This window comes from Copadichromis virginalis, linkage group LG19 (genome assembly GCF_057382275.1).
Source record: "Copadichromis virginalis isolate Kocher_CV1m ecotype Utaka linkage group LG19, C_Virginalis_male_GT1.1, whole genome shotgun sequence".
Classification (NCBI taxonomy): Eukaryota; Metazoa; Chordata; class Actinopteri; order Cichliformes; family Cichlidae; genus Copadichromis; species Copadichromis virginalis.
Genome location: NC_140636.1, coordinates 28,050,968 through 28,077,996, shown reverse-complemented (window position 1 = coordinate 28,077,996; position 27,029 = coordinate 28,050,968). Strand labels below are relative to the sequence as shown.

General features: G+C 39.3%; 1 protein-coding gene across 3 annotated transcripts in view; it reads right to left on the bottom strand.

Moving 5' to 3' along the window:
• stxbp6 (syntaxin binding protein 6 (amisyn)) overlaps window positions 1-26,045 on the bottom strand; it is a 69,231-nt gene extending 43,186 nt beyond the window's left edge. Inside the window, exons 1-2 of one of the 3 annotated variants that reach the window (XM_085441065.1) lie at window positions 25,714-26,045; window positions 14,512-14,726 (exon numbers count right to left, since the gene is read on the bottom strand). In XM_085441065.1, the coding sequence (XP_085297191.1) occupies window positions 14,512-14,665 (154 nt within the window). In that variant the 5' untranslated portion in view covers window positions 14,666-14,726; window positions 25,714-26,045. Of the gene's footprint in view, window positions 1-14,511; window positions 14,727-17,746; window positions 17,769-25,713 lie in introns of those variants that run through there. The other 2 variants (XM_085441063.1, XM_085441064.1) reach the window with 2 other exon arrangements.
• Between the last annotated feature and the right edge of the window lie 984 nt (window positions 26,046-27,029).

The following is a 27,029-nucleotide window of genomic DNA, read 5'->3' as shown; positions in this document are numbered from 1 at the left end:
GGAGCTGCATGAGTTGCACCAACAGGGAAAGTCCAGCACAGAAGCAGTAGGACTAAAAACAATGCAAAGAGATGTGTGGATGTTACAGTGTACTATGACATCTGCCCAGTTATACAGAGTTAGCTGTGGGCTATTAAAACATTGTCTTATATGAAAGATGGAAAGTTAATGAGATCAACAGCACTTCTTGTGGTCATTAAGTTTAAATTTCTAGAAAAGCTATATATCCAGTATAGGGTTTAAAATATTCATATCATGCATAAAAATGGGGTCAGCAGTACATCTGGGACTCATCTTGTAATTGCATTAATTTGGGAATAACAGCCAAAAAAATATATAACTATTGGCTGTATTTACCGTTTTTAAATAACAGTAGACGTTTTTACATCACATACGTTAATGTCTTAGTTTTGAGTGAGGTGAGCTGTATTTTCAAACATGATCTAAACTGGAAACACAACAGTATTATTATATAATAAAAATATCTTTGCTTGCCAGACGCTTCATTCTAATGTCTCATTGATAAGCCAGTTTCATTTATTTTTCAGAAATCCTACACTTAGCTAATTTCTTACACAATTTAAACACACACACACACACACACACACACACACACACACTAGCTACTATACAGTAAAGACATTTAAACAAAAGATAATTGGACAGCTCCAGAGAAAGGGCCTGCTGAAGCAGAAAAGAAATATCATGCTTCTTGTTAAGGTTTTTCAGCCAGGCAGACGAGTCCCCCGGGGTTATCGCATGGCAATTTCATTCTTACAGCTCTTTATGTGTGTGTATTTGTCTGTAATGCTAGCTCGAATACAGCATGCTTTTGGCTTTATTAACTCCCCATCCACTTAAAAGGTTATGTAAAGATGACAACAGATGTCTCAGAAATGGAATAGTAAAAGTCGAATATAAAGAAAATTGTATATCCTATACTGTGTAAATATAACTAAATTGAAAAATGTACTAAGAACTTTTTCATGATGTTGCCTCATTATCTGTCTCTGGAGCAAGTTTACAAACTGGTGGTGGAATTAAAAGAAAATACTGGACACCCTGAAGATTGGATGCATTTCGTTGTGTGTGCACACAAGGTTAAAGTACAAGTGGACATCCACAAATTGATCAGCCCATTTGGCACAGACAGATGTTTTATTTATGCAATTATTCTGACCATCAAAGGAATTGTAAATGAAGGGAAGACATACATGAGCAGCACGAGGAAGTAGAACAAACGAGTCTCTTAACTGCCACAAAACCAGGACTCCACAGATAACAATATTCTGGAGGAAACATCCAATTTCAGATAATACACTTCAATTTATATGACCTTAAGTATGCAAAGATATCACCAGCTTATTGAAGTCTTAAGTCAGACAAAGTGAAACAATCACAAAGAATCCTACAAGCACAACTCAAGATCAACTGTGGCAAGGAAATAATTAAGCCATCTGCAATTAGATCCAAAAGTCTCCGGGCAGTTACGAGTACAAGTACAATTACAAGTTTTACCATTTTGTCTCTGTGAACCACTATAGTGGAGTTTAAATTAAACAATCAGGTTTTGATTGAACACTTTAACTTGAGGGATTTAATGAAAGTATTACATCGACTGTTTGGCAATTACGGTTGATTTTATCCATAGTCCCAAATTTTCAATACTCCAAAGTAACACAACAACTGACTCAAAAGCAGGTTCATGGCAGGGTGAGGCCTCTTCACACTGGATTACATCACAAATTAAGCAAATAAAAGATCTACAGTTTATTCCAAGTGCTTAACTTGATTTTGTATCCTTAAGTGAAACTTTCAATATGAGATCCAAAGAGATATCAGCACAAGAGAGGGAAGTCATCATTAGGCTGAAACAAAACAAACCTTATGCAGAGATAACAAAAACTTCAGAAGTGGCCAAATCAACAATCTTTAAAGGAAGGAATGCACTGGCCAGCTCAGCAACAGTGAAAGGCCAGAAAGACCACAGAAGACAACTAAAGTGGACGATTGCATAGTTGGTTTAAAAGAGGAAAGAAGAAGGGAAAAAACAAACAAACAAAAAAAGACACCTTCCCAACATCTATCAAGTCGAGAATGTTAGGCATGTGATTATCAAAGTATACAATCAAGAGATCCTTGCCTTCATGAATGTAAACACAGTTAACAACAAGGTCTAAACCACTGTCTGCACCCAGAAACAGGAAAACCAGATTACACTTGGGCAGGGAAACACCAATTAGGGGATGTAGAGTCTAGGGGGAAAAAGACCTAACTCTTTGGACGGATCCAAACCATACCACATCCTCTGTCTAAAATGATCGAGCCAATAATATAGCATGGGAATGTATGACCAGTAGAACTGAGCCACTAGTGTTTATTGATAGTGTGACGGCTGCTGCAAAACTGACGCCACTTCACAGTGCAAATGGATAAAGATGCAGGACACACTGCAAAAGCAAAGTAAAAGTTTCTCTAGATAAAGAACTTATATTCAACAGCCAAGTCGGTCACCTGATCTCAACCTAGCAGAGCATCTTTGTTTTTGTTTTTTGCAGATACTGAAGCCATAGCCATAAAAAAAAAAAAAAAAAAAAAAAAAAAACGCATATAAAAAAAGTTCATAGCTCAAGTTCTTGACAACAGTAACAACTTTCCAGCTTTTACTTTCCATTTCAAACCCTCATTCTTTCCAGTAAACACTATCAGAGATCAGGACCCCTGGGATCTTTCACTCGCTTTTTCTCCCTATCATCTGTGCCTCACTATCCATTGCTCTCCCTGGTCTGCTCCTCTCCCAGTCTAAGCTGAAGCCCTAAATACTCCTCCTTTTCTTATTATTAATAATAATGACATGCATCTCAGGCAGCATCAACACAGAGTCACATAGGAGCTCTTGACTAAAAGATTTACTGGCTGCATCTGTAAATTTACACACAGGAGACCCATCCACTCTCAGAGCTGTCATTTATCACCACTGAAATTTGTTTTAGTCAAACTTTGTAGGTGTCAAGTTTTTTGTCTGCTGCCAAGAATTTCAGGGAGTGTTGGGAGTGTTAATTTGCATTAACACTTCAAACACAGAAAAAAAATACATAAGACATATTTTGGATAAAATAGAACAATATGCTTCATTTAAAAAAGGATGATCAATGACTAATTTTGAAAATGTATCGAAGAACATCACTGAACTCGTAAAAGCAGCTTAACTACACCCACAGTTCTAAAATATGCCATCTGGCAGCATTATGTGCATATGTTTTTATACGACTGGATACTTTTTGCAGATGTGCCAAAGTTTGCAGCCAAACACATGATAAACTTTAGAGAAGGCACAAAGCCAGGATAATAGTGTAGCATTCAGCCAACAGTGACCTTAGTACGTCCATATATGATGACTTTTATCCAACAAAGAACAGGTGGAACTGTACAGAATCAAGCAACCAGGGATTTAACAGCAGAGATCCCCTGCAGAGAAGTGTGTGGTGCATTGACCTGTTCTTGTTATATACAAATGAGTCCCTAAAGATAAAACCACAAAGTTCTTTACAAAAATGATCTGTTAATTCAAGGCCTTCTTGGCAATTACAGTGACTCTGGTTTAACATTCAGCCACTACATATCTAAGAAACTACTGTTTATCACCTCAAAGTAAACATGAAGTAAACTAAAGAGAAGTCAATAAGTGAAGTCGTTCATGTTAATTACACACGTGTACAATAAATATATACCATGACAAGCCTGTCTATAGAATAAGGTTATATAAATCCATCCACAGTACTCATTGTGATGGCTTCCATTACAGTAGGACCCAAAAGGTGAAAAAAATACTAGTCTATAACTGTCAAGGCTATAGTAACAATCTCCTGTTTGGTCCATAGTGCTTGAAGAATAGACTATTCCTGAACTGAAAAGCAATCTTCTTGAAGGACATGTCACGATGCAATTCTGAATTTTTTTTACACATTCGATTATAGAAAAGAAAAGATTTTCCTCTACTTCAATTTCATGTCAATGATGATATACTGTGCAGGCTGACACCAATGTAACGGCAATGAACTGATGTGGACCTGGCAGATTTATTGGTCAGGCTTTATTAAAAACAAAACGGGAGCAGCTTATTTCCTGGTTGCCTTCTCTTATTCTAAACCCGATTACATGACAGATTGTAATGCATTACATTACACGTCTTTAGTCGGGGCAGATTTTAAAGAATCATGAACTGATCCGTCTATGAAAAGGGTTTTGTTTTTTTAAATAAATAACACATTTCCATAAGATCAATTATTCTCATCACCGACAGTGCTTGGCTTCTTTTTCATTTGATCTGGCAACTCCTTACCCCAAAGGGGGGTTGTTATTACCTACAAATTGGTGTGACAGATTGAGAAACACAGCTTTGTGAAATGTCCGGAATCATAACGCACTGGCAGACTTTTTAGTGATCAAAGAGTGTCGGTACGCTGTGTAATGAAAATGAATTGTACTGAAACGACCCTTATTATTCAGACCAGATACAGGCCGTAAAAGTATTTTTCTCCCTTTGAGCATTTCTATTTTCAGTATCTTCAGATGGAGGTTTTGGCCACATAAACTTGTTGGAAAGTCAATTTCATTCAGTAACTAAAGTTGATTATTAATACCTGTGAAAGCTCAGATTTTAACAAAAACAGCACATCAGCTAATTATACGGATGGTTGACTTTTATGAGGGCAAGCTCACTCCTGTGCTACAGCTCTTCTTTTTTCCTCCGTTCTGCGTTTCTCCCTTCATTTCACACTGTACAGATGAGAGGAAGGATGTGGGGTACAAGCTTTGTTGGCACAAAACAAAAGCTGAGAACACCATGAAGATTACTTTTTCCATGTACACAGGAAATTGCACTGACATCTTTGCTGTGTTAGAGAGCTAATACATATGGTCAGGGCACACGATGCCAAAAACATGTGTTGTGTGGTTCTCTACACAAATAATTACCTGCCACATCATTGCCACATCACCTCATCTCTGGCGTATTTGGGCCACCAACACTTCCACAACATTCAGAAACAGCAAAAATAAACTGCAGCAGTCAAATGTATTGTCTAAGCTTGCAAGGTACAGTGAACCTCCCTCCTCAAAAAGAAAAAAAAACCTGCACAGTGCCTCGTTTCCCATCTCCTATCTGCTTTACGTGTTAGCACACTCTGTCCTAAACAAAGAGCCCTAAACATAGCAGAGTTTCACAAGCAGCAGCCAAAGAGAGAAGAGTTACAGGGAGCTGAAGGGAGTCTTCCAAGCCAGCTACACACTGCCTCCACCACAGAAATCATCAGATTCCTGTGAAAAAAAGCACCCTACTGTTTTCTGTTGGGGGAAAAAAAAAGCGACACACACACACACACACACACACACACACACACACACACACAAGTAGCTGAAAAGCACACAGGACTACCACTTATGAAGAATAAATGGATGATAAACTGAACGAACATGAAATAAAATGTATCTTGGACAAAAGAAGCTGCTGGATGATGAAATCCTCATAAACAGTTTAGTTACAGAAAAGTACAACAAATACAGCTTTCAGAACTTCAGCAGTATGTGCTGGTTAAAAAAAAGATGTACACCCAACCCATGCTTATTATGTTCCTATTTTTCTTGGACCAAACAGGCTGGCCATCTCTGCAGGGGATGGCTTTGTATGCCACAGTCAACCTGCAGAGCACCTAAGCCTTTCATCTATCAGCTACACCTGCTGCATCCATGTGTATGTCCTGTATGAGTGAGAAGATGTATTAGACAACAAAACATAAGGATGCTGCATTATGGGTATGCGTGATTATGTCCCTGTGTTTCTATCAGAAATATTTAGTTTAAAAAGTGATAACTTCAACAAGTGTAACAATAAATCAGGATGCAAGGGGTTGAATCCCATACCAGCTGACATAGGGCAAGAGGGAGGACACACCCTAAAGAGGTGTGGAGAGGATTGGAACACAGGACCTTTTTGCTGTAAGGTTGCTGAGCTAACCACCACATCACTAGAAGATGGATACCAAAAAAATGAAGTTGATTAAAGCCATTTTATCCAAATACTCTGGCCCCCAAAAAAGAAAAGAAATCAGTTGGGATATCAGGATTTGTGTTTAGGTCACAGAAGAGGACAAAGACTTCCCAAATCACACTCACTCCATGGCTGGATGCTCAACTTGCACTGGAGACTCATCAGTCTGGATGACAACCCCAGGTCTGCTAGCAATCGAGCATCAAGGTCAAGTGAGTTTTAGCCATCCCAATAAATTCTGTTTTTCTGCATGAGCAAAACTGTTATCCAGCAATTCTTTACAGACCATCTGACCGAACCATTTTTTTTTCAGATCAACAACAACAAAAAAAAGGAAATAGTGTGCATGCATACTTATGCACACTATTCCACAAAATATTGCCATTTCATCTCCTTAATCTTTTTACCTCATCTACCTATCACTTCTTTTGCTTATTACCTTCAGCTCAGGACACTTGAGGACCAGAACTTTTCATAAAACTTTTAAAAGCCTTCATCAAGGGCCTAGGGGAGATAAGAGGCAAAGAAATAAGGGGGAAGCTGACATTAAAAAGGGTGCAAAGTGAAAGGTGAAGCCAGTTCATGTTTAAGAAAGTAGTCAACCTACCATGAAATGAGCTGAACTACAAGAACCTAATTAGTCTAGATAAGCCCACAATAGCACACTGACACAAAGAGGCTCTAGTATGGATGACACACACACACACACACAAATGGATGAACATAACCACACAGATTCCTTACAGGGATTGTGTTATTAGTGCCATGCTGATGTATCTACTGTTGTGCGTGAGTGGGCTGTATGTCTCTGCTCTCAGTAAATACTGGGAGACTAGCATCAGTCACTGCTGCTCCACTGGCAACCCACAGAGGTAACAATCTTCAGAATAGAACCCAGGTCATCCAGACACCCACGTCTGGCTGAACCTCGTTAAAAAACATTTGTCCAGACTCCCCAAGATGTTTAAAGAAGTTATATCAGTCAGATACAGCAGGAATGCTACAGCAAACTAGAAAACTCTGTAAAGTACACTGAACTGAACTTTGCACCATCCCCAGAGGCACAATTTTCTGTCTTCTTGTCTTAAAAGTATAAGTAGGAATGGCTTATTTTCAGCTAGAAATGACTTTGTTTTTAAAGTTAAAATGAACAAAGTAGTATCTCGGTTATTTTTTTCTACGAACGGACAGGTAAAGCACAGCAGTGCATTTTTTTTTTTCTTCTGTTTGATTTCAGTTGTGCTGTCTGAAGAGCTCTTCTCGTACGCCCTTTTTCCTCAGACATGTGCTTCTGTGGGAGTCCTCCAGCTAGTCTATGTTGAAAGACATGTCAAGCGACTTGTAGGTGTTTGCTGATTCTGCAGAACGACATTAAGGCCACAACAGTTTCAATATACTATTGATTTTTTTTTCCCTTTTTGGTCTCAAAAACATGTTTCAGCAGTTAACATGGTTACTTTCCCCTCTGTCATTTATACATAACATACTTGATGGGAGAGATCAATTTGCTTTTTTTTTTTTTTAAATAAATAAAACCAAATCTATTCCAAAATATCTTAAAATCAGGTCATAAATACTGCATGTTTTGTACATTGTCTAACACTGCCTCAGTTATAGGCTTCAGATTTAACAGTGGTCAAATTTCAACTGACCTGAAGTAGTCCTTCAAACGTGATACAGTCAAACTACATTTTCCTTTGAGGACTGAATAATTGTAAACAATTGACACATTTAATTTGAAATGAGTCTTTATGGGGGAACTGCTGAATGTTTTTCCATTTTAGTAATCCTAGTAATCCGGTTTCTGTGATTTCTGTGGGGAAAGGTTAAACCAATAGGAGGTAGGACTCGAGGGACACCTTTAAAGGTGCAATTAAATATAACAAAATATCATCGGTATGTGCAGTCTTGTTGTCGCATTTTAATGTTGTTGGTCTGTTTTATAGGCTGCGGCAAACATTTTTAAAAAAGTGAACAAAGGCATTGCTGGAAATCAGCTGACTAATTTATTAGGGATAGTATTCATTTCTTATCCTAAGCTATCCCCTTCCGGCTAAAGTTAGAGAAACCCTGGCAAATAGAGACAGAAACTAAGGTGTATGTATATGAAAAGAGAATTTCAGACTTCTATGTCTCTGGACCAGGTAACCAAGGTCATACCTGATCTGATTTTTTAGCTGGTCTGAGCAGCTTAATGTACCACTGCGCTACACAATCCACTCGCCCCATCTCACCAGTGAATCAATAATCACAAGGGCACTGATGATGAATGGAGTCAAGCTGAAAGTGCACAAATGCAATACGCAAGAAAGTGTGGTAACTGAGAGTTTTGATCATTTTTAACACCACAAGGATGCAAGACAGATGACAGCAACATTAATGTATAAACACACTTGTCGTAAGTCACTGGCTCCAATTAACAGTATTCAAAGTAAATGATCCCTGCGTGTTACAACATTAACTAGAGTGTTACTGCATTACATTATTCAACATTTAATTAAGTTGGTGTGATGAAAAAGAAGCTTAAACTTTAAAAACAATCACCACAAACAGGAGACCAGCATTAGCCTCAGCACATGTGTAAGAGCCAGCCAACATATGAAATTAAACATGTAATCCAACCCACAAAATAAGATGCCTGCATAAATGCAATTCATGAATACAACCATGCCATTGAATGTCTTAATGGAAATTCATGTAAAGCTCCCAAGTGCACAAAGGATGTGTCAGAGACTCTGATAGCTGGTTGGGCTTCGTCAGTGATTAAAGACAAAAAGTTACCAACCAACTTGGTCAATGTTAAGGTTCTGCAATCGTTCCAGCAAACATGTTCTCCTGAAAACTTTAATATGCACAAAAAAACAAAACAAAAAACAGGCTACAAATATACATCACCCAGTTTGTCCCTTTTCAGCCACCAAACAGTGTTTTCTCTTTGGATAAACTCCAACAGAATGACTTACTGTTTTGGGGTTTCATGGGAAATGAAATTACAGAGAAAAGCAACAAGAACTTTTTTATCAAGCTTTACATATTCAGGGATAGAGCAGTCAAGACTATTTTTGTGATTTTCCATAAAAACTTTTTAAAAAGTAAGCCATTTTCTGATGGAGATCTTATCAAAGACTTTTTGGTGGACTCTGCCATGCTAATATGCCATGAGGAAGAAGAAAATGAACACGAGTGAATGTACTCTACTCTTCTTCAGAAGAACTGTACCAAGACAGATCGAGCAGACTGTTTTTTTCCTTTTTATCCTTGGCTCTGAACAAAAGCTGTGATGTCCGCAACACAAGCCAGTTATTCATCTTTGTACGTGGGATAATGAAAGAGTTTGAGATTATGGAGGCGCTGACAGCAATGCACTACGACAGGGAGTGATTTGTTCACGAAGGTAAGTGCTTTGATGGGCTTGGGCTGAAATGGGACACACTCGTGGGCGTTTTACCCGATGGTTGTCCAAATGTGACAGGGAAAAATGTTGGACTTTTGAATCAGATGCAAGATAAAAAGACTGAAACGAACCCAGAAACTGGTATTTTTACACTGTATTATACTCCAGGTGATCTAAGTCAGTGCTAAAAATTAACCATGTTGTTAATGAATAGTTAACTTGGTCAAGGCAAGAGCGCTGAATCACAGATGGTCTGTTCGCAGTTTCGGAGGAGCACGAGACTAAACGTTGTGACAGAGGCTACCACACAGCTGTCAGGTGGCTCAGCCTGGGCAAACTGTTAAAAAGAATATGGGACTCAAAAGCATATATACTTAAGAGTTTTGTGAGAAGAAATGCAAGAACACTCTAGAGCCCTCAAATGCATTTGCTGTTGATGTGACTGCACTAATGAACTAAATACCAAACTGCAGGACAAAGGCCTATCTGCAGATGAAATGCAGTTTCTTTCAAGCCAGCCTGAGAGCAACAGTCTTACTCGCATGCCAACAGTAAAGATGTTGGTTCTCTTTGGATCCACCGTTCTACGAGAACAAATATCCACAGTTTAACAAATCCAGTTACAGATCCATTCTCAATGACAATCACCTCTCTCTCTCTCCTCTCCTCTGTCTTTTGGATTTTCCACACAGACTTTGACCCAGACTCTTGTGCAGTTGTAGTCTGTTTTGGGTTTTAACATTTTTCTCTCTGAACAAGAAAAGGGGAACTGAAAAACTGAAGATGAAGCAATTGGACTACAAGCAAAATGCCAACAGTACTGATAAAAGTCTGAAATTTTGCAAAACTTAAATTATAAATTGTTGCCATTTTACTATGCCCACTGCATATATTCATGGCCTAATTATAAAAACTATTAAAAGTGGAATTTTATGAAGAGATAAAAATCAGTATTGAGCAGAACTGAGTTCATCATATTAATGGAGCTTTCCACAACACACCTTGTTCTCATTCAGGCCCTTATGAAAGTTAATGATCCACCAGTGACTTAAACTGTGATGACACTGTGGTTTGGCATGTGAACAGGGATCAATCACAATGCACTGACCCCAACAGTGCTTGAAAGAGCTAGGAAATTAAATAGTGAGAAAGAATAGAAATTATGCAACCTCACATTAAGTTGAATAACAACTAGCATAGGCAGTAATATGAATAACAGATATCACTGGTTTAGTTTTACATTGTGTATATACACATACTAAATCTAGACTGTGATTGAAACAGAAAAAAAAATGCAGAGAACTACATCAAACAAATTAGGAGAGAAAGATGATCATGCACACCAAAAAGTCAAGTGTTTTTTGAGAGCTCTCTGCTAGACCTTGTGGGCAAAAAAAAACCCCTCCTCTAGTGGAAATCAGTTTATTGCTGCAGGGAATTTAAGATTATTATCAGTCTTCTTTGCTAACATAAGATTAATTTACAAGCTTTCACTCTAAAGTCAAACAACAGCCAGCTAAGTGAGCTAAACTAGTTTCGTTTTTCCTCCAGCAACATGTAATTTGTAGTAAGCGGCACTGCTCACCAACTGGCAGGTGTCCAGGCTTTTTTGTTCCATTAATAAATGTAGCTCTCTACCTAAGACAAACAGCCATGTGCTCAACAAACACACAAGTCAAAGACTTGAGTGGTTAGTGATTTATTACAAAAACATCTTGATTGTTGACGTATTCAGATACTCCTCTTTTGACAACACAAAAGCATATGATCCTGGAGTGAGTGCAGAAGTCATGTGGTTTCATTCTGCTACCTTACTCAGTTTGAGAGTGAATCTCTTGTGGCTGTCTCTACAGTACAGCTTCTGGTACTTTAGGCTTCCTTTAACCGTGACATCCCACAGATTACATAACTCTGCCACTGCTTGGCCCCCAGGCTTCAAGTATATGCTACTGTCGCCATGAGACTGTCAACAAGCACCATCCCCCACCCTTATACACACACACACACACACACAGTACTTTTACAGTTACACACATCCTGAACACGTAAGCAACACAAGCTGCCCTCTGTTTAAAATGCCCTGGGAGCCATGAGCTGACTAGTTTCAAACTTGTGGTGTTATTGTGCAGCACATTCATAGGAAAACGCACATAAAATCTAGAACAATGCTGTGCTGGCTTAAAAGCCACATGACTTGTGGAAACAGAAGTAGTGAAGGCACTACTTCTGTTCCCACATGTGATACAAAACATCAGCCGAGTCAGGAGACCACTAATGCAGACAGTCAGAGTGTCTAGGGGAAGATAAATGGGTGCAATGGTGGTGATAGCAGAATTCTCAGACAGTGTATTCTCTGGATTTCTTTTGGTACAACATGCATTCCTACATACAAGAAAATGATGACAGCATGTGAAACGTTTCTTATGTCCACATAAATTTTGTGTAAACCAATGCAAAAACCTACCAAAAAATAATAAAAGAAGTGGGAATGCAACAGTTCACAGTCCTTTTACTCATACTCAACAACAGCATTCCTATCCATCCTTAGACCAAGGTTGGAGCCAATGACTGTAGAAAATCTCTATAAAAGTACAGTTAGGGGCAAAGGCAGTCGAATAAGGGCAGATTTTGTAAATATTTATCTCAGTACATCTCTGCAGTGCATTTCAAATCAAACCAGAGTGAAGTGCATACTTTCTGGTGTAATTCAAGAGGTTTTAACAAAATGACTGCATTGAGTGTTTTGTACTTGCAACCATTTTTATACGCAGCCCAATTTCAGTTCTGAATTAACAAACTACCAGCTTTACGTATAAGAACTGGTTTTAATATTGGGAGTAAAAGTCCTTCGCCACAGACATTGCCTTGAGATGCTCTGCCAGGTCTTTACTGCAACCATCTTCAGTTGGTCTCTGCATTCAGTTTTGTCTTCAGTAACTACAAGTCATGCTCCACTTGGCTGGAATAGGGAGTACGACTTGGCCATTTAATAACATCCCATTTCTTTGCCTCGAGAAACTCTTGGGTTGCTTTTGCAAAATGCCTGGATGGCCCATTTGGACTGAATTAATCCTGCTACTTCTATCAGTTTTCACATCATCAATAATGCTACTTCCACTGGCAGCCAGACATGACCATGTATGTGTGCCTCTGCCATGTTTGACAGATGATATGGTATGCTTTTCTTTTCCATAGATTTCTATTGCAATCACTGTGGCACAAATTAATCTTGGGTTTATAAATCCAAAGTATTTTCTTCCCCCAGTCCTGGACACATGCATGCAAAACCACCAAACTTTTGCAATAACAACAGGCAGACTGTCCACTAATAAATCACTTGAGGATGTTTAAAAATGCTAAAATAAGTCACCAAATACACTTTGACTACCATTACATAGGAGGTCCATGTGGGTAAAGATTATGTTTGGAACACAGAGTTGAGAATCTGAGAATAATGCTCAGCTAATGAATAAAAAAAATATCCAGTAATCAAATTTTGGAGGTATTTTTTGTTTAATTAACTATGTGCCCGTCATCTATGGATATGATGGTCAGTGAATTGACCAATTACTCAACTGCCCCGATTGCAACTGTTGTAAAATGTGTAGTAGTGGGCATTTTTTGGCTTAGATAAAGTAGTAGCAACACAATGATGGCAACAAATGAATGCAGAAAAAGATAATGAGGAGAAATATCCAGTCAAACTTAAAATTATTTACCAAGCAGAAAGGACAAACAACTGCAGCAATTCCAGCAAATCAAATGGAAGCCAACTAATGACACCAAGCATGTTTTTTCTTAGACAACAACACAGTATCGGAGGTGTGGAGTCATTAGAAAACATGTCAGCAAGAGGCTTTGATGCTTACACACGGATGTTCACCACCTAAATCAAATGTCTCTACAAACGCGTGGACTCCCTTGGCCCATGGTGACATGCATTTCTTTTTTATTTTGCTCTTGTGAAACAAGTAGAGCAGACACAAGGAGTATCAAAGTCAGTGAGGATTAAGACATAGAAAATACAATATAGATAGATTAAAACACATGACGTTAGGTCAGGCAAAGGAACAACATAGATACCCAATTTTCAGATACAAAGTAATTTTGAATTTAACAAAAAGCTACAACATCGGATAATTACCACATTTTTCTGCCATGCAAAATAAGCAATTAGGACATCAAGTGATTTTAATATATTTCACAGTGGCCAAGCTCAAATGAGATACAAAGGTGAACGCTGCTGCAAGGGACGTGACGAGACTGGCATTACAAGAAGTGAATATCAAGCAATACTTATTTCCACATGAAAGGCGAAATGACTCATTATAAACCCTTTAGAAAAACAGTGTCCACTCTCTGACAATTTGTGGCTTGCGCTCGCTACAGTTGCCTTTCATGTACATGTATCTGAGGGTGTAAATAAAGAGGCTGACTGTTGAGTAACTTGCCTGCTGCAAGGCAACCTTGAATTTGAATCCAACATAGACAGAGCTTTACTGGCTTTGAGCTGCTTGGTTATACTTTAAATTCCTCATAATCATCCTTAAGTTAACTATAACCCTCAGTCATGTAATCTACTGCTGCCAGAGCAGCGTTCAAGACAGAAAATGAAAAATGTATCAGATTTTCACAAGCAGTTTTTCTGGCACGAGAATTAAGGAGGATCTAGATATTCTCCTCATGAACAATTTGCCTGGGTAATTCAATTAACAAGTAATACATCAGCTAATGTTCCAACAATAAGGGAGAAAAACCCCAAACTGAAACAACTGAAACCTGAATTTCTGGTGAAGCAATTAATCAATTTCAGCTTAAATCTAATCTATTTAAAAAGATTGACATGAAGCCCTGCAGCAAATTGATTTAGTGTGTCATTCTGTTGGCAGGGGAAAACGTAAACATGCTCATCAGTGTGAACATTAGTGGAAGAATTATGGGAGACATGCGGAAATGTGACTGTGGGTTGCAAAGGCGCAACTGGTGCGCACTCGCAAATAGAAAGGCAAAAAGCATAAAATGCATTTAAACATAAGCAAACAAAAGGAGGTTTTTAATTTGTCCTGACCTGAGACGCAGATGAATGTCATGTAATCTCCTTGACCACCGGTGGCCAGGAAGGGGATCTTTTTCTTTGTCCTCCGCTTCACCTGTACAGCAGCAAGCATCTTCTCATCGTGAGGTATGAACACCTCCTTGTTGATTACAGATTTGGCACTCATCTCTGATTTAGGCAGACGTAAACAGCTGGTCACCAGTTAAAGTGGAGCAATCCAGGCTTCACTGAAGAAGAGAAGAGAGTGAAGAAAACCAGCTAATTAAATTAAGTAGGACCAACTAGACTGTGCTTAGAAAAAGCAAAGATCTCACATATCCTGAAACACACATTTTTCATTTAGCAAGTACATTAAGGGCATTTCCCATTCTTCTTTTCTAATAAATAACACGGATCCTAATTTGAAGTGTGAATCTACTGAAACAAGGTGCAAGCAGCATTGTGTAATGGCAGTGAGAGGGCAATATACAGCACAAGTCAAATGTACACACGAAAGGAACCCAGGTAGTTTTTTTCCCTAAAAACTGAAAGTATAAAATAACTGCTAAACATTTTAGTTTTACATTACCTAAAGTAACTTTTTATAAGCGCTCTTTAAATATTGGAACTCTTATCTTTTGTGCTATACACAAAATTCTAATGGTTTCGGAAAGAAGAGGAGACACTTCCTTGTACCATGGTAGCACAAAGCTGAGGTACTTAATTGCAGATTTGTTTAGATCTTTTGTCCATGCACAAACCTAGTCTTGGACCAGTTAATCTTGTTTTCCAGCAGAGAAAAATCCACACAAGACTACCTGAATTTGCTCACAGTGCACAGCTCATTAGGTTATTTCCAAAATCCTCTATAGCTGCATTTCCCTTGCAGTCAGTCTTAGCATTGCATATCTCTAAATGTTTTGGCAATATTCTCCTTGGAAGTATTGCCACTCACAAAGATGAAATGACTTCAGCTGAAGCTGTTAAGAGTACTGCTAGTCTCACAGATACAGAACAGCAATCATATTTCCATTACAACAAGCCAACTTCTACTAGTCAATCTCTTTCTGGAGGACGGCGACTAGACCACAGTAAACACAACATTACGTGTGATGGTGTCAAAGGAGGGTGTGCTTAGTTGCCCTAACCGTGAGTGAGCACAAGAAACAGTCATAAAGAAGTAGGTTAATTAGGCCCAAACCCCCTCATGAGGACTGAAACGTAATCATTTTCTCAGCCACACACATTCATTTCAGACACAGACCACTTACAACCGCATACATCACAGGCCAGCACAGGCCACCCTGCTGCTTATGAACTAATCTGTCAGCCTCAAGTAGCGCTTGAATTACTCTACAGCGAGGCAAAGACTGCAAAACACCATTTTCATCAAACTGACTTGCTTATAAAAACAACTGCCCACAAAGTAAAGTCTTTTGTAACAATGCAACAAGCTTTGAAATTAGTGCTCAGCAGCTTAGTGGAAGTACAGTTTGGTGTTTTGACTGATTAGCACAAAAGCAAACCTGCAGAAGGACAAACTTTACCAAGCACCCTCAGTGTTCTCTGGTCTAAGCGTTAAAGCAGGATTACATCATACCAAAAGAAATACTTCAAAACAAGTGGAACTTAAAAGCCTTAGACACAACAGCATTGTTACAATATAAGATAATCTAATAAATAGTCATGGAGGAAGGAGCCCATCATCACACTCCAAGTGATTTCTAATATATCCTTTTATGTTGGTTTCATTTGAATTACATCACACACAGAAGATCTATAAAATGAGATGAATCATCTCCCTGTCACAGGCACCTCACCCACAAAAATGCAACACGTTCAGCATAGATATAATGTATTCCAAGGTCACCATATTCTCCTCCCACAAAAATCTGAAGATGGTAATATGGCCTTGACTTTTTTTCTTTGAAAAAATTAAAACTACAAATTAAAATTAAAATGTCAACGTCAATCACCATGTGCTGACAATGTTTTTTATTTTAGGTAAACATACTACTTTCATCACAGAAGATTAGAAAGCTTAAGTAACAATCGAGCAGTAGTAGTGATTCTACATTTCCAACTTAATCTTTCACAGCCAGCACTTATTAAACATTCTCTCTTTCTATCCATCTTCTTGTGTGCTCTTTCAGCAATGCAAATCTTAAAAGTAAACAAAAACTTCAGCCAGGAGAGTAATTAAAGAGGCTAATAAATGTGTCTCTCTCTTTGGAACTGGAGATGTCCAACAACCGCAGACTTTGGCTAAGAGACAGCACAGTTTCCCATCAAAATATGCACAGGACTATTTTGCATTCAACATAAGACAGCTCCTTCAATTTAGACCTTTCATGCACAGTATACTGCCATTCTGAGCTCCGGCACCGACTGAAAAACTTGCAGCCTTACTTATAAAGAATTAGCTAGAGCTTAGTCTTCAGATTATTCCTGACAATGTGCAGACCTTTGATTCATTAAGGAGCGCTAACTATTACTTTACATACCTGTTAACTCTAAATCTCATATCACATAAAATGTACATATTTAATAAAATTTCTGACTTGCAAATTCTCCTAATAAAGGATTTATGATCCTGCCCATTTGCATAGGTCTTGGCTGGGTAAAGGATTATGGGTATGCAATAAGGGAGAGGTGTTTGTGTGCACCCAATCAATTCCAACTGGGAGTATTTGAACAGCTGTGATGCTGTGTGTAGGTAGAACACTGACTGGTTGAAAAGACATCTTTTAAAGAAAACAGAGCAAGACAAATTGAACAAGAGGGGAAAAAAGGAAAAGAAAAACAACAACAACAGGAGTAACACACATTAACAGTTGTTCCTCATGGATTTGACACTGTCCCCAGTGACGGTTTACTGTTACATATGCAGACAGCACATCCATAGCCTGTTTGTTCATTATGTCCCATTTGAAATTCGGAAAGTCTTTGATCTGCCAATTAATTCATAAAATCATTAACTGATAATTCTTACTATACTGCTAATACAGCTTTTAGAGCAATAAAATCAGAACCAGACCAGAGCTGTTTTATGGCCTCTGCATTTTTGCATGTTCATCTCTCAAAGTCAGGAGTGACCACATTTTGATGAAAGGATGAAATGCTAAGTTATCATTCAAGATAGCATTAGCAACCTTGGTTATATCTATGGCACAGACGAGATACCAAAACAAGTTAGTGCAAGTTACCACACAGAAAATAATGTTTGCCAGATAACTGCAATATGATTCCAATATCCTTTTAGACTGACCTGCTTTGAGAGCTAGCCTCGAGGCCATTAGCAGGAATTCCAGAGTAGTTGCCACGGTTTAGCCTCCCCCCCCCCTTGAATACACTGACCCAATCTTCACAAAATTAATTTCATTAACTGACAGAAGCCCCACTTCAATGTGCACAAACTGTACAGCTCTCCAGAGTTATGCATCAAATCCTCCCAATATAACAAGCTTTTTCAATATATTGATGCGGTATTTCTATTTTTAGCATGTGCATGTTTAGCTAACAATACTGGGGGTATGTCACAGCTTTTCTTTAAATTCCACATGCACCACTCTAAATTAGTTCAACCTTTTCAGTTGCTCACAATTATTTTATTTTCTTGTTGTTTAACTAGATAGCACACTGCAAAGCAAATACAGAAAATATGCATCAACTGTTTGGTCTCGTTGCTACCTAGTAGCAAATCAGTGCAGTGGACTTTTTTTTTTTTTTTTTAGTGCAGTGGACTTGTTCACTTTCAAAGCCCTATTCCACAGCACCTCTCCCTCTTCTACACTATCTTCTAGCTATAAAGGAAGGCTGCCCACATCACCCCTCAAGCTGTCACCAGCACATAGCCCCCCTCAGGTGGTCCGCTGAAGCATGACGGGAAGGGGGGGATAAGTAGATGGGGGATGCAAGGAAGAGAATAAGGAACAGAAATAGGAGAAGGAAGCAAACATGAGCCTCAAGGCAGCGAAATGTAGCCAGCTCCAGTGCACAGCTTATGGTCTGACTTTGAGCAGTCTTATGCAATTCTGAGCTGTGCGAGCAGTCACAGCCAAGGAGCTGTTGTAGCAGTGAAAATGACGGACATATACTTTACGGCTGCTTATCACCCCATTTTCAAGCAAAACCTTTCAAAAACACTTCATTAACTGTGGTTGTGTATTGCCAAGGAGTAAAAGGACCAGCCCTGTTCCTGCTCATTCCCTTGCTCCCCTCTTGTGTTAATGTGAAATGTGTTCAAGTCAATGCTCAGTGCTCTCCTGGGACCTCATTGGAGTGCGGTCTTTGAGCTAGCCTGCACAATGCACATCTTCTTCTTTAAGCATCAACACGGTCCTCCCGCTTTCCAGTCTGTGCTCACAAGCACACAGGAACCGCAACTTCTTTCCACCGCAACAGAAACAGCAGGAGCTGAGAAAATGGGCCCAAAAGACAGGTGGATGATACAGGCTTTGTCAAGCTAAACTAAAGGTGTGTCTTTAGTTTCCTTTGGAGAGGCATAAAAGCTCAAAGCCAGATCAGCAGGTGGCACAGGCTAAAAAAAAGATTATTAATTAAAAAAATACATCAACCAAGTCCATCTGAAATCCATCTATTACTAAATATATTTACTCTGCTGTATGTGTAATTAAAAAGTTTAGTAAATTATCTATCACTGATATAAAGCAGTATAGTCTGGATGTATATCCAACTCTTAAGACTTTTCTTTTTAGACTGACAGCTTTAATAATCTAAGCATATAGTCTGGTGCCGTATTTGGGAATCTAGGTTAATTAACGTTGGGGAATTTACTCAGCTTTATGGAAAGTTGTAATCTACAACTAATATCCAGAAAAAGATTCCAAACATTTTTACACAGTGTACAGTTTGTTAAACAAGTCCCTTGTGCCATATTTGAGAATTAAACATACAGGTGCACTGCAGTGGCGTGCCAACAATCTTTTTTCTTTTTTTATTCCTGATAAGCCAACAATACGAAAAGCAGTGCAGACTGAACCTCAGCTGAACTGATATGAAATAAGTACAGCTGGGAATATCGCATATATTGATCTGACGCGATAACTAACTAATAAGTCCACCTTCAAAAGAAGTACATATCTACTCCTCCCACTCACATTTGACTGGCTTTGGAAATGTTCAGAAACAAAATAGTTTCTTTCATTCCACACTCCACTGTGGGAGATATCTCAAAGATATAAAAACACGCTCCCTCATCTGCAGTCTTTCATGCACATCTTTCACATCGACTCGCGGTTCTTTTCAGGGCCTCGATTTAACAGGAAAAAAAGAAACCTTCCATAGCGCACCTACGTTCACAGATTAGATCTTTAGAGAGTGATGTCATTCACCCGTGTCACTGACTGAGCGATATCCAACACTGCCACGCGAACAGATGGTGAATGTTACAGACTAATAGATAAACTGCTGGAAATTGGACTTCCTTCCACCACCTGCCGCTGGATCAGAGACTTCCTCTCAGACCGTGTACAGAGAGTTAGAGTGGGGCCTCATCTTTCCTCAGCCCTCAGCCTCAACACCGGCTCTCCACAAGGCTGTGTACTGAGTCCCCTACTGTACACTCTGTACACACATGACTGTGTTAGTTCCCACCCAGACAACACAGTCATCAAGTTTGCAGATGATACCACTGTGGTGGGGCTCATCTCAGGGGGAGATGAGACTGCATACAGAGCTGAAGTTCAGAGGCTGTCAGATTGGTGTGCAGACAACAACCTGGACCTCAATACCACCAAAACAAAAGAACTGGTAGTTGACTTCAGAAGGAGGAAGTCCGAGCTGCAGCCTGTCAGCATCAACGGGGAGTGCGTGGAAAAGGTCTCCAGTTTCAAGTTTCTGGGTGTGCACATAGACACAGACCTCCAATGGAGCTCTAACACCTCTGCGGTCTTAAAGAAGGCCCAACAGCGTCTCCACTTTCTGAGAATCCTCAGAAAAATGGACCTGAAGAAGGAGCTGCTGACCGTCTTCTACCGCTGCTCCATTGAAAGTGTGCTGACATATTGCATCGGTGTGTGGTTCTCCAGCTGCACCACAGCACACAGAAAGGCACTCCAGAGGGTCATCAACATGGCCCAAAAAATTATTGGACATCCTCTTCCCTCCCTGAAGGACCTGTACAGCACTCGCTGTCTCAAGAGGGCACGCAGCATCCTACGGGACTGCACACACCCAGGACACCGGGTGTTTAAGCTGCTGCCGTCTGGCAGGAGGTTCAGGCTGCTGAGGTCCCGAACAAATAGACTCAAGGACAGCTTTTACAACAGGGCAATAGCCCTGATCAATGTAAATAGCTGACCTGACTGGATACCTCCCTGGACTTTTTAGGGGGAGGTAACAATGTTTAAAACGATAACAATAATATTTATATTTATAACAAGGTGCAATAATAATTAATGTGCAATAATAACAGTGTGCAATACACATACACTTATTCTTCTTTTTTATACTAAGTTAATATACTGTGTTGTGTTGTTTGTTACGTTGTGATGTGTCATATCGTGTCGTGTTGTGTTATATGTAGTGCCGACGTAGGACAGTTTTTCCAATTTCATTGTACTACTGTACTATGTATGACTGTGCAATGACAATAAAGAGTTATCTTATCTTATCTTATCTTACTTCTCATAAAATAACTGAGAGATTACGACATCGATCCTGCTGTTTTTGAGGTGTTACTGCCAGCCTGCGTTGTATTAATGCAGCACTACACCACAAATACAAAAAATAAAATCAGTTTCGCATACACAATATATCAAAAACATGTACAGTCATTTGAAAGCGAAAGATTTTTCTCAGAACTCCATCCAGTCCAGTAAAAAAACCAAAAAAAAAACCAAGTAGACCCCATGATTCAGTACCTTGTAGAACAACTTCAAGTAACTTAAAGCAATTATTTTCTATTTGACTTTCATCCATCTTCTCTTCATCCAAAGGGATATTAGCCTAATCTTCTTTACAAATGCTAATATATTCTTCTTAGAGAGACGAGACTTTCGCCTGGCAACGCTTCATAACACGCCATACTTGTTTAGTCCTTTCCTAATTGTACAATCATGAACTTTAACATTTAACATGCTAGCTGAGGCCTGTAGAGTTTTTTTGCCTTTTTTTGCTAATTCTATGTCCTTGGAGTGAATTTGTTGGGATCGGAACATCATGGTATTGTGTTATTATGACCCACCTCAATGTTCCAGTGCCTAAACTTCTGTTTGATTATTAGCACCTAGCTGTTACCTAGACAAGCAAATGAAAGAGGGTCAGTGATCCTAGAATGGACTCATTTTATAGCTTGGAGAATCCAATAGTTTGCTCTCTATAGTAGTGCCACTTTGAAAATAGATTTTAAAATATCAAATCTTTTTTTTCTCTCTTCAAAAAGTTTCATTTAAAGCCAAATAAAAACCAAGTCCAATAGCAATGGGGTTTGTTTAAGTGGTGCAAGATAAGACACTTTAGATATAATCTATTTAGTCAAATGTACTTTACATGGAAAAAACAATAGTACTGTTGAGAAGGAATCAAAAGTATGACACTAAACAATATCCACCAGGCTTTGAAAGCTTTGTCAGACTTTCCCAGTAGAAATAAAAGCCAATCTGCATCCAGCACATTGGGCTCTGAACTGCCATATCTTCTCTTCTGAGGTATCACTTTTTTGTTTGTTTTGTTTTTGACGCAGCAAAATTTCCAAATTCCTTATAACCAAATCCAAATGAAGAGCTGTCACATGTAAGACTCGAGGAATGCAAACCTAAACAACCGTTTACTGCGTGGGTAACAATGCCAGCAAGGCAAGAAATTATATTACACACATTCTAGATTTTTATAGTTGAGAAGCTCATGCTCAGCAGAGGCATCGCACAGATTTTGAGAAAATAAACAGAGACATCCGTGTCTGCATACATAATCTAAGAGAAGCTCAAACTGTAGGCTCTTACTCAGGTAAGGAACATCTTTTGCATAAGGATCTTTTTTTAAATTCTGTTGTTAATTCAATGAGTTGTAAACTTTTTCTCGTCACAATACACATGGCGCGCATATGTGTATATAGCAATGTACGCGAGAACGAATAGTGCACATGCCATTTAATGGCCATTTTGTGTTAAAAGGGAGCACCATAGATCAACCAGACTGAATAGGATGTTATTTTCTCCCCTTAAAACAGAAAGATATGGAAGGTCCCATCCATTTTCCTGTGAAAGTCAGCTGTTAGTGAAGGTTATATATTGCCAGGGCAGCATGGGCTAACCATGAATCAATGAATGACATGCCAGGCCCCCAAATGAGCTCATTCTTTAGAGCCCAGTGCCCTCTAGCAATAAAACATTTGAGAAGGGGGCTGGGAAAACAGAAGAAAAGCAGATAGAGAGCACTTAATGAGAGATTTCTCAAACACTGCAGAGATCACGAGCATAATGACTGTTAGAGGACCAATGGCATGACACATTGCATAACAGTACAGACGTAAATATACATCAAGGTAAAAAGACAAAAATGCCACTCCATACAGCCAAAATACTGAATAAGAGCAACAATCCCTCAATGCAAAATTCGGATTTTTTTTTTTTTTTTTTTTTTTTTAACGCAGCGCCTGCCCTTCAACATCATCTTGCAAAAGCCAAAGTTAGATATAATGGCTGTGCTGTGATTTTTGTCTGCGTTTACAAGTAAAATGATGACTGAGAGAAACAGATGCAACTTGATGGGTTTTTTTCCTCTCATAAGCTGCACAGCTGTCTGTCACTAGCTGAAACCTTGTTGTTCGGTGTCACTCGCTGAACAGAGCAGATGGTGAAAAAACTGCGCCAGCAGCGGGAGAACAAGAGCGTTCGCGAAGGAGTACCGCCTGAAGTTTTTTTTGGGCGGGGGTGTTTCGTTTTGAGTACTGTTTTTTTTTGCAGGATGCTGAAAAAACAAAAAAAATCTAGTGACAAAGTCACTAAGTTGGCAACAATGAGTTGAAGTGAACTGTGATGGGCCGAGAGAGATGTTAGGCATGAAATTCTACATCCACAAACGTTGATTCTGTTCATCTGGACATAGCATTTTCAGTGGGAGAAACATTTCGTCACTCACCCAAGTGACTTCTTCAGTCTCAGCTGACTGCAGGTGTCCCCAGTCTTATAAACAGTATCACTTAAACTAGTACCACTGAAGGAACAATGGGCTGTGAGGTCAGTTCCTTGAAACGTTTCTCCCACTGAAAACGCTACGTCCAGATGAACTGAATCAAATTTTGTGGATTTACCTACCTGGATGATTGAGCATGCATCAAGACGAAATTTCTGAATTTAAAGAAACTAAAAATCTGAAGGCGAGCCAAAAAACATCAGGTTCTCTTCTGAAAATAATTGAGTTGGTTGTCATGACAAAGAATATCACGTAATGTGTTGGAATTAACTCACTCTAGCTGACATTTCTTTAAGTAGTATTTTTCACATTAATACAGCATTAGTTCTAGATGTCATCTAGTGCAGATAAGGCTCACTGTTGTTTAGTCATTCAAGATTTGCAGAAGTAGGATGTGGCAGCTGGTCAGTAGGATTGTCACGCCCTTCCTCTGCTGTCTGCTAACTGGACTGGGGAAAGTGACAGGGACGACAGCCAGTATTTTACCCAAATTTTAGCAGGTTAACAATTGGCAATGGGGGGGGAGGCACTTAAAGGACACACCCCTATATCTTTCTTGTGTCTTCCTTTCATTACCTTTCCATTAAGTATATTAAAACACAGCATAGAGCAGAGCAATTCAGGGAAAGCCTTAGACTCCAGACTTCAATGTCATTTTACCAGAAACCCTGGCAGCAGAGTGTATTTGTTCACTATATGAGATGCACCGCAGAAACAAGGATCTTTATCTCTTTATGTCTGCCTTCGAGGATATTTGCTGTCTAGCAGAAGAAGAAGCCAGGGAGGGAGCCGGCTCAACAGTTTACATCATGACTGTAATTGGACACTGAATTATGGGGAAAGGTATAAGCTTATCTTTTATGGCATGCCAGAGCAAATTAAACCCTGAACTCAGGCAGCAAGAAGCAATATTTTAATGTAAGTGGGTTAGTTAATGCCACCAGGAGCATAGGGGCAGTATAAGGAGCCTCACAGCTAATCCCAACTAAACATTCTTCAAGGTCTGCAGCATGTCCTGGAGATACAAAAGTGGGAATTGCTTTGGGATTTGGTATAGTAGTATTTAAATACAAGCATGTGTTGGACTTTGTAAAGAGCCACCCCTGAGATTTTTTAAGATATATTTAAAGCCAAAGCATATGTCTTTTTTCCCTTTAAAACGGCCATTTGGTTGATACACATTTTAAGTAAAAACACTATTTCATCATTCCCTTTTTAAAAGCTCTGAGGTGGCCCCTGGGGCTCTAAACAGTTTCCATACACATTTGGACTGTTTTGTTTTAGCACAAAGATGCCAAAAACCTGGTTTTGGATATTGCACAAATTATCCAAATATTAACACTGAACGCTTTAGATTTAAGAGGTGAACATATTTAGCCTTCAAACATCTTGCTCTGTACGGTTCACTGGAAGGAATTCAAACTATAACCCTTTGCAGCTTTAACATGTGTGCATTAGCATGTGGATAATATCTGGAGGCTTTTATACTCTAACTTGCCACTGTGACATGAAGACGAGCAAACAGATGACAGAGAAGCACACCCTGCAATCATAATACTCGTGCTGGACAACTCCCCACATTCACGTTGGGCTCAAAGGAATTTCACTGGAATATTTGTATATGCTGGGCTGGCGCTCAAATATTAAACGTTTGGCAGAAACTATGTGAGCTATTTAATTTTAATTTACAACACAGGCATCAAACGTACACTTTAAAGCACAAAAACGTGACCGCGGATACAAATATATATATATTTTCTAACAGCAAAACAATTCAAATAATAACAATGTTGACAAAGAAATCCGTTCAGAAAGCCCGAGAGAATGATACATAATAATAATTTAAAAAATACACAAGTTGTTTTTTTAAGTAAGTCACACCGTCGCGTGCGCTAGTTAATGATTAACAAGCGCGCGCGCACGCTTATATTGATTGTACCGCAAAGTGGCTGAAAGGTTGTTGGCGCAGTCTTCCAGTCGTTCATCAATAACAAGAAACTCCCCCCGTACGCCTGTGTAAAATATCTGCCCAACTTTTGATTGTTTGCGGGAAGTAAGCGGGACGCAGAGACTACTCACCGATGCGTCTGAGCGAGCAGTTTCCACGTGCAGTCAACAAATCCTTGGGTTAAATGTCTCCAGCTGTCACACTTCACCTACTTTTAAACAGCTTCTTCCCTATTGTTAGCCTTCCTCTCAAAATAAAAGAGAGCATTTCGAGGTTAACATCGCGTCGACTTCACTTCTGCGATAGTTGCTGGTTTCTGAGCCGCGAGAGGAGAGTTTTTTTCCCCCTGCTGTCGGTTTTGGAGAGCCAGTCTGTCTGACCGTGGCTCTCTCTTTCTCTCTGTGTGTGAGTGTGTATGGATGGGAGACCAGTAGCAGGTTCCCAGACACAAACCAAACCCACCCGCCCGCCAATCACGTACAGTATCACACCACCACGTCGTGAGCTCCTCGAGTCTGTACGCTTCGCGAGACGGAGAAAATTCCCAGGCTGAATGGAGGCGGTGGCTGGATGTTTATTGCCTCTTGAAAAGTCATAATATGTATAATATTCAAACACAAAAGTGAAAGCAAAAGGATACTTCATAGAAATGTGTCAAACTATGATCATTCGGTACAACAAGCACTTACCAGGATTAACCTTGACCCTAACACATACCAAGCACCAACAGATTTTACATTTTTACATTTATAATACATAAGAATCGACTTAATTCTAAGGTGAGATTAAACTAAAATTAAGTTAAAATCAAGTTAATCTGTAGTTAGTCAATTTGTTGTAGACACCTATTCAATTCAGTTCAATTATATTTATATGGAATTCACAACAACAGGAAGTGCTCTATGTTGCAAGGTAAAGCCTCCACAATATTAGAAAGAAAGCCCAAAAAATACACAATCCCCTGTGAGCAAGCACTTGGCAACAGTGGGAAGGAAAAACTCCCTTTTAACAGGAAGAAACCTCTGGCAGGACCAGGCTCGGGGAAGGAGAGACATCTGCTGCAACCAGGTGGGGGTGAGGGGAAAGAGAAGAGGGTAAAAAGAGACAAAAGGTAAGCTAGAGGAGAGAGAGCTTCTGAAGTTGGTGGCCCGTGTCAAAATTGTCCCGAAATGTACTGTGAATGAATGAAACACTAATAGTTTATAGGGGTTAAAAAAAAACAGAAAGTAGCTTCTCTTCAGTGATTCGGACTTCCCCAAGTTACAACTTTAAATAAATATGGCACTACCAAGGTTGCTGAGCTCATAAAAAAGAGCTTTCTGGCTTCTGAGGATATTGTGAGTGTACACAGCAAATCCAGCATGTCCAAATTAACACTGTCGGATTTGATTTCAACACTATTAAAGTGTCTATATGGGTCCACACCAGAGAGTGTTAATTTAACTCT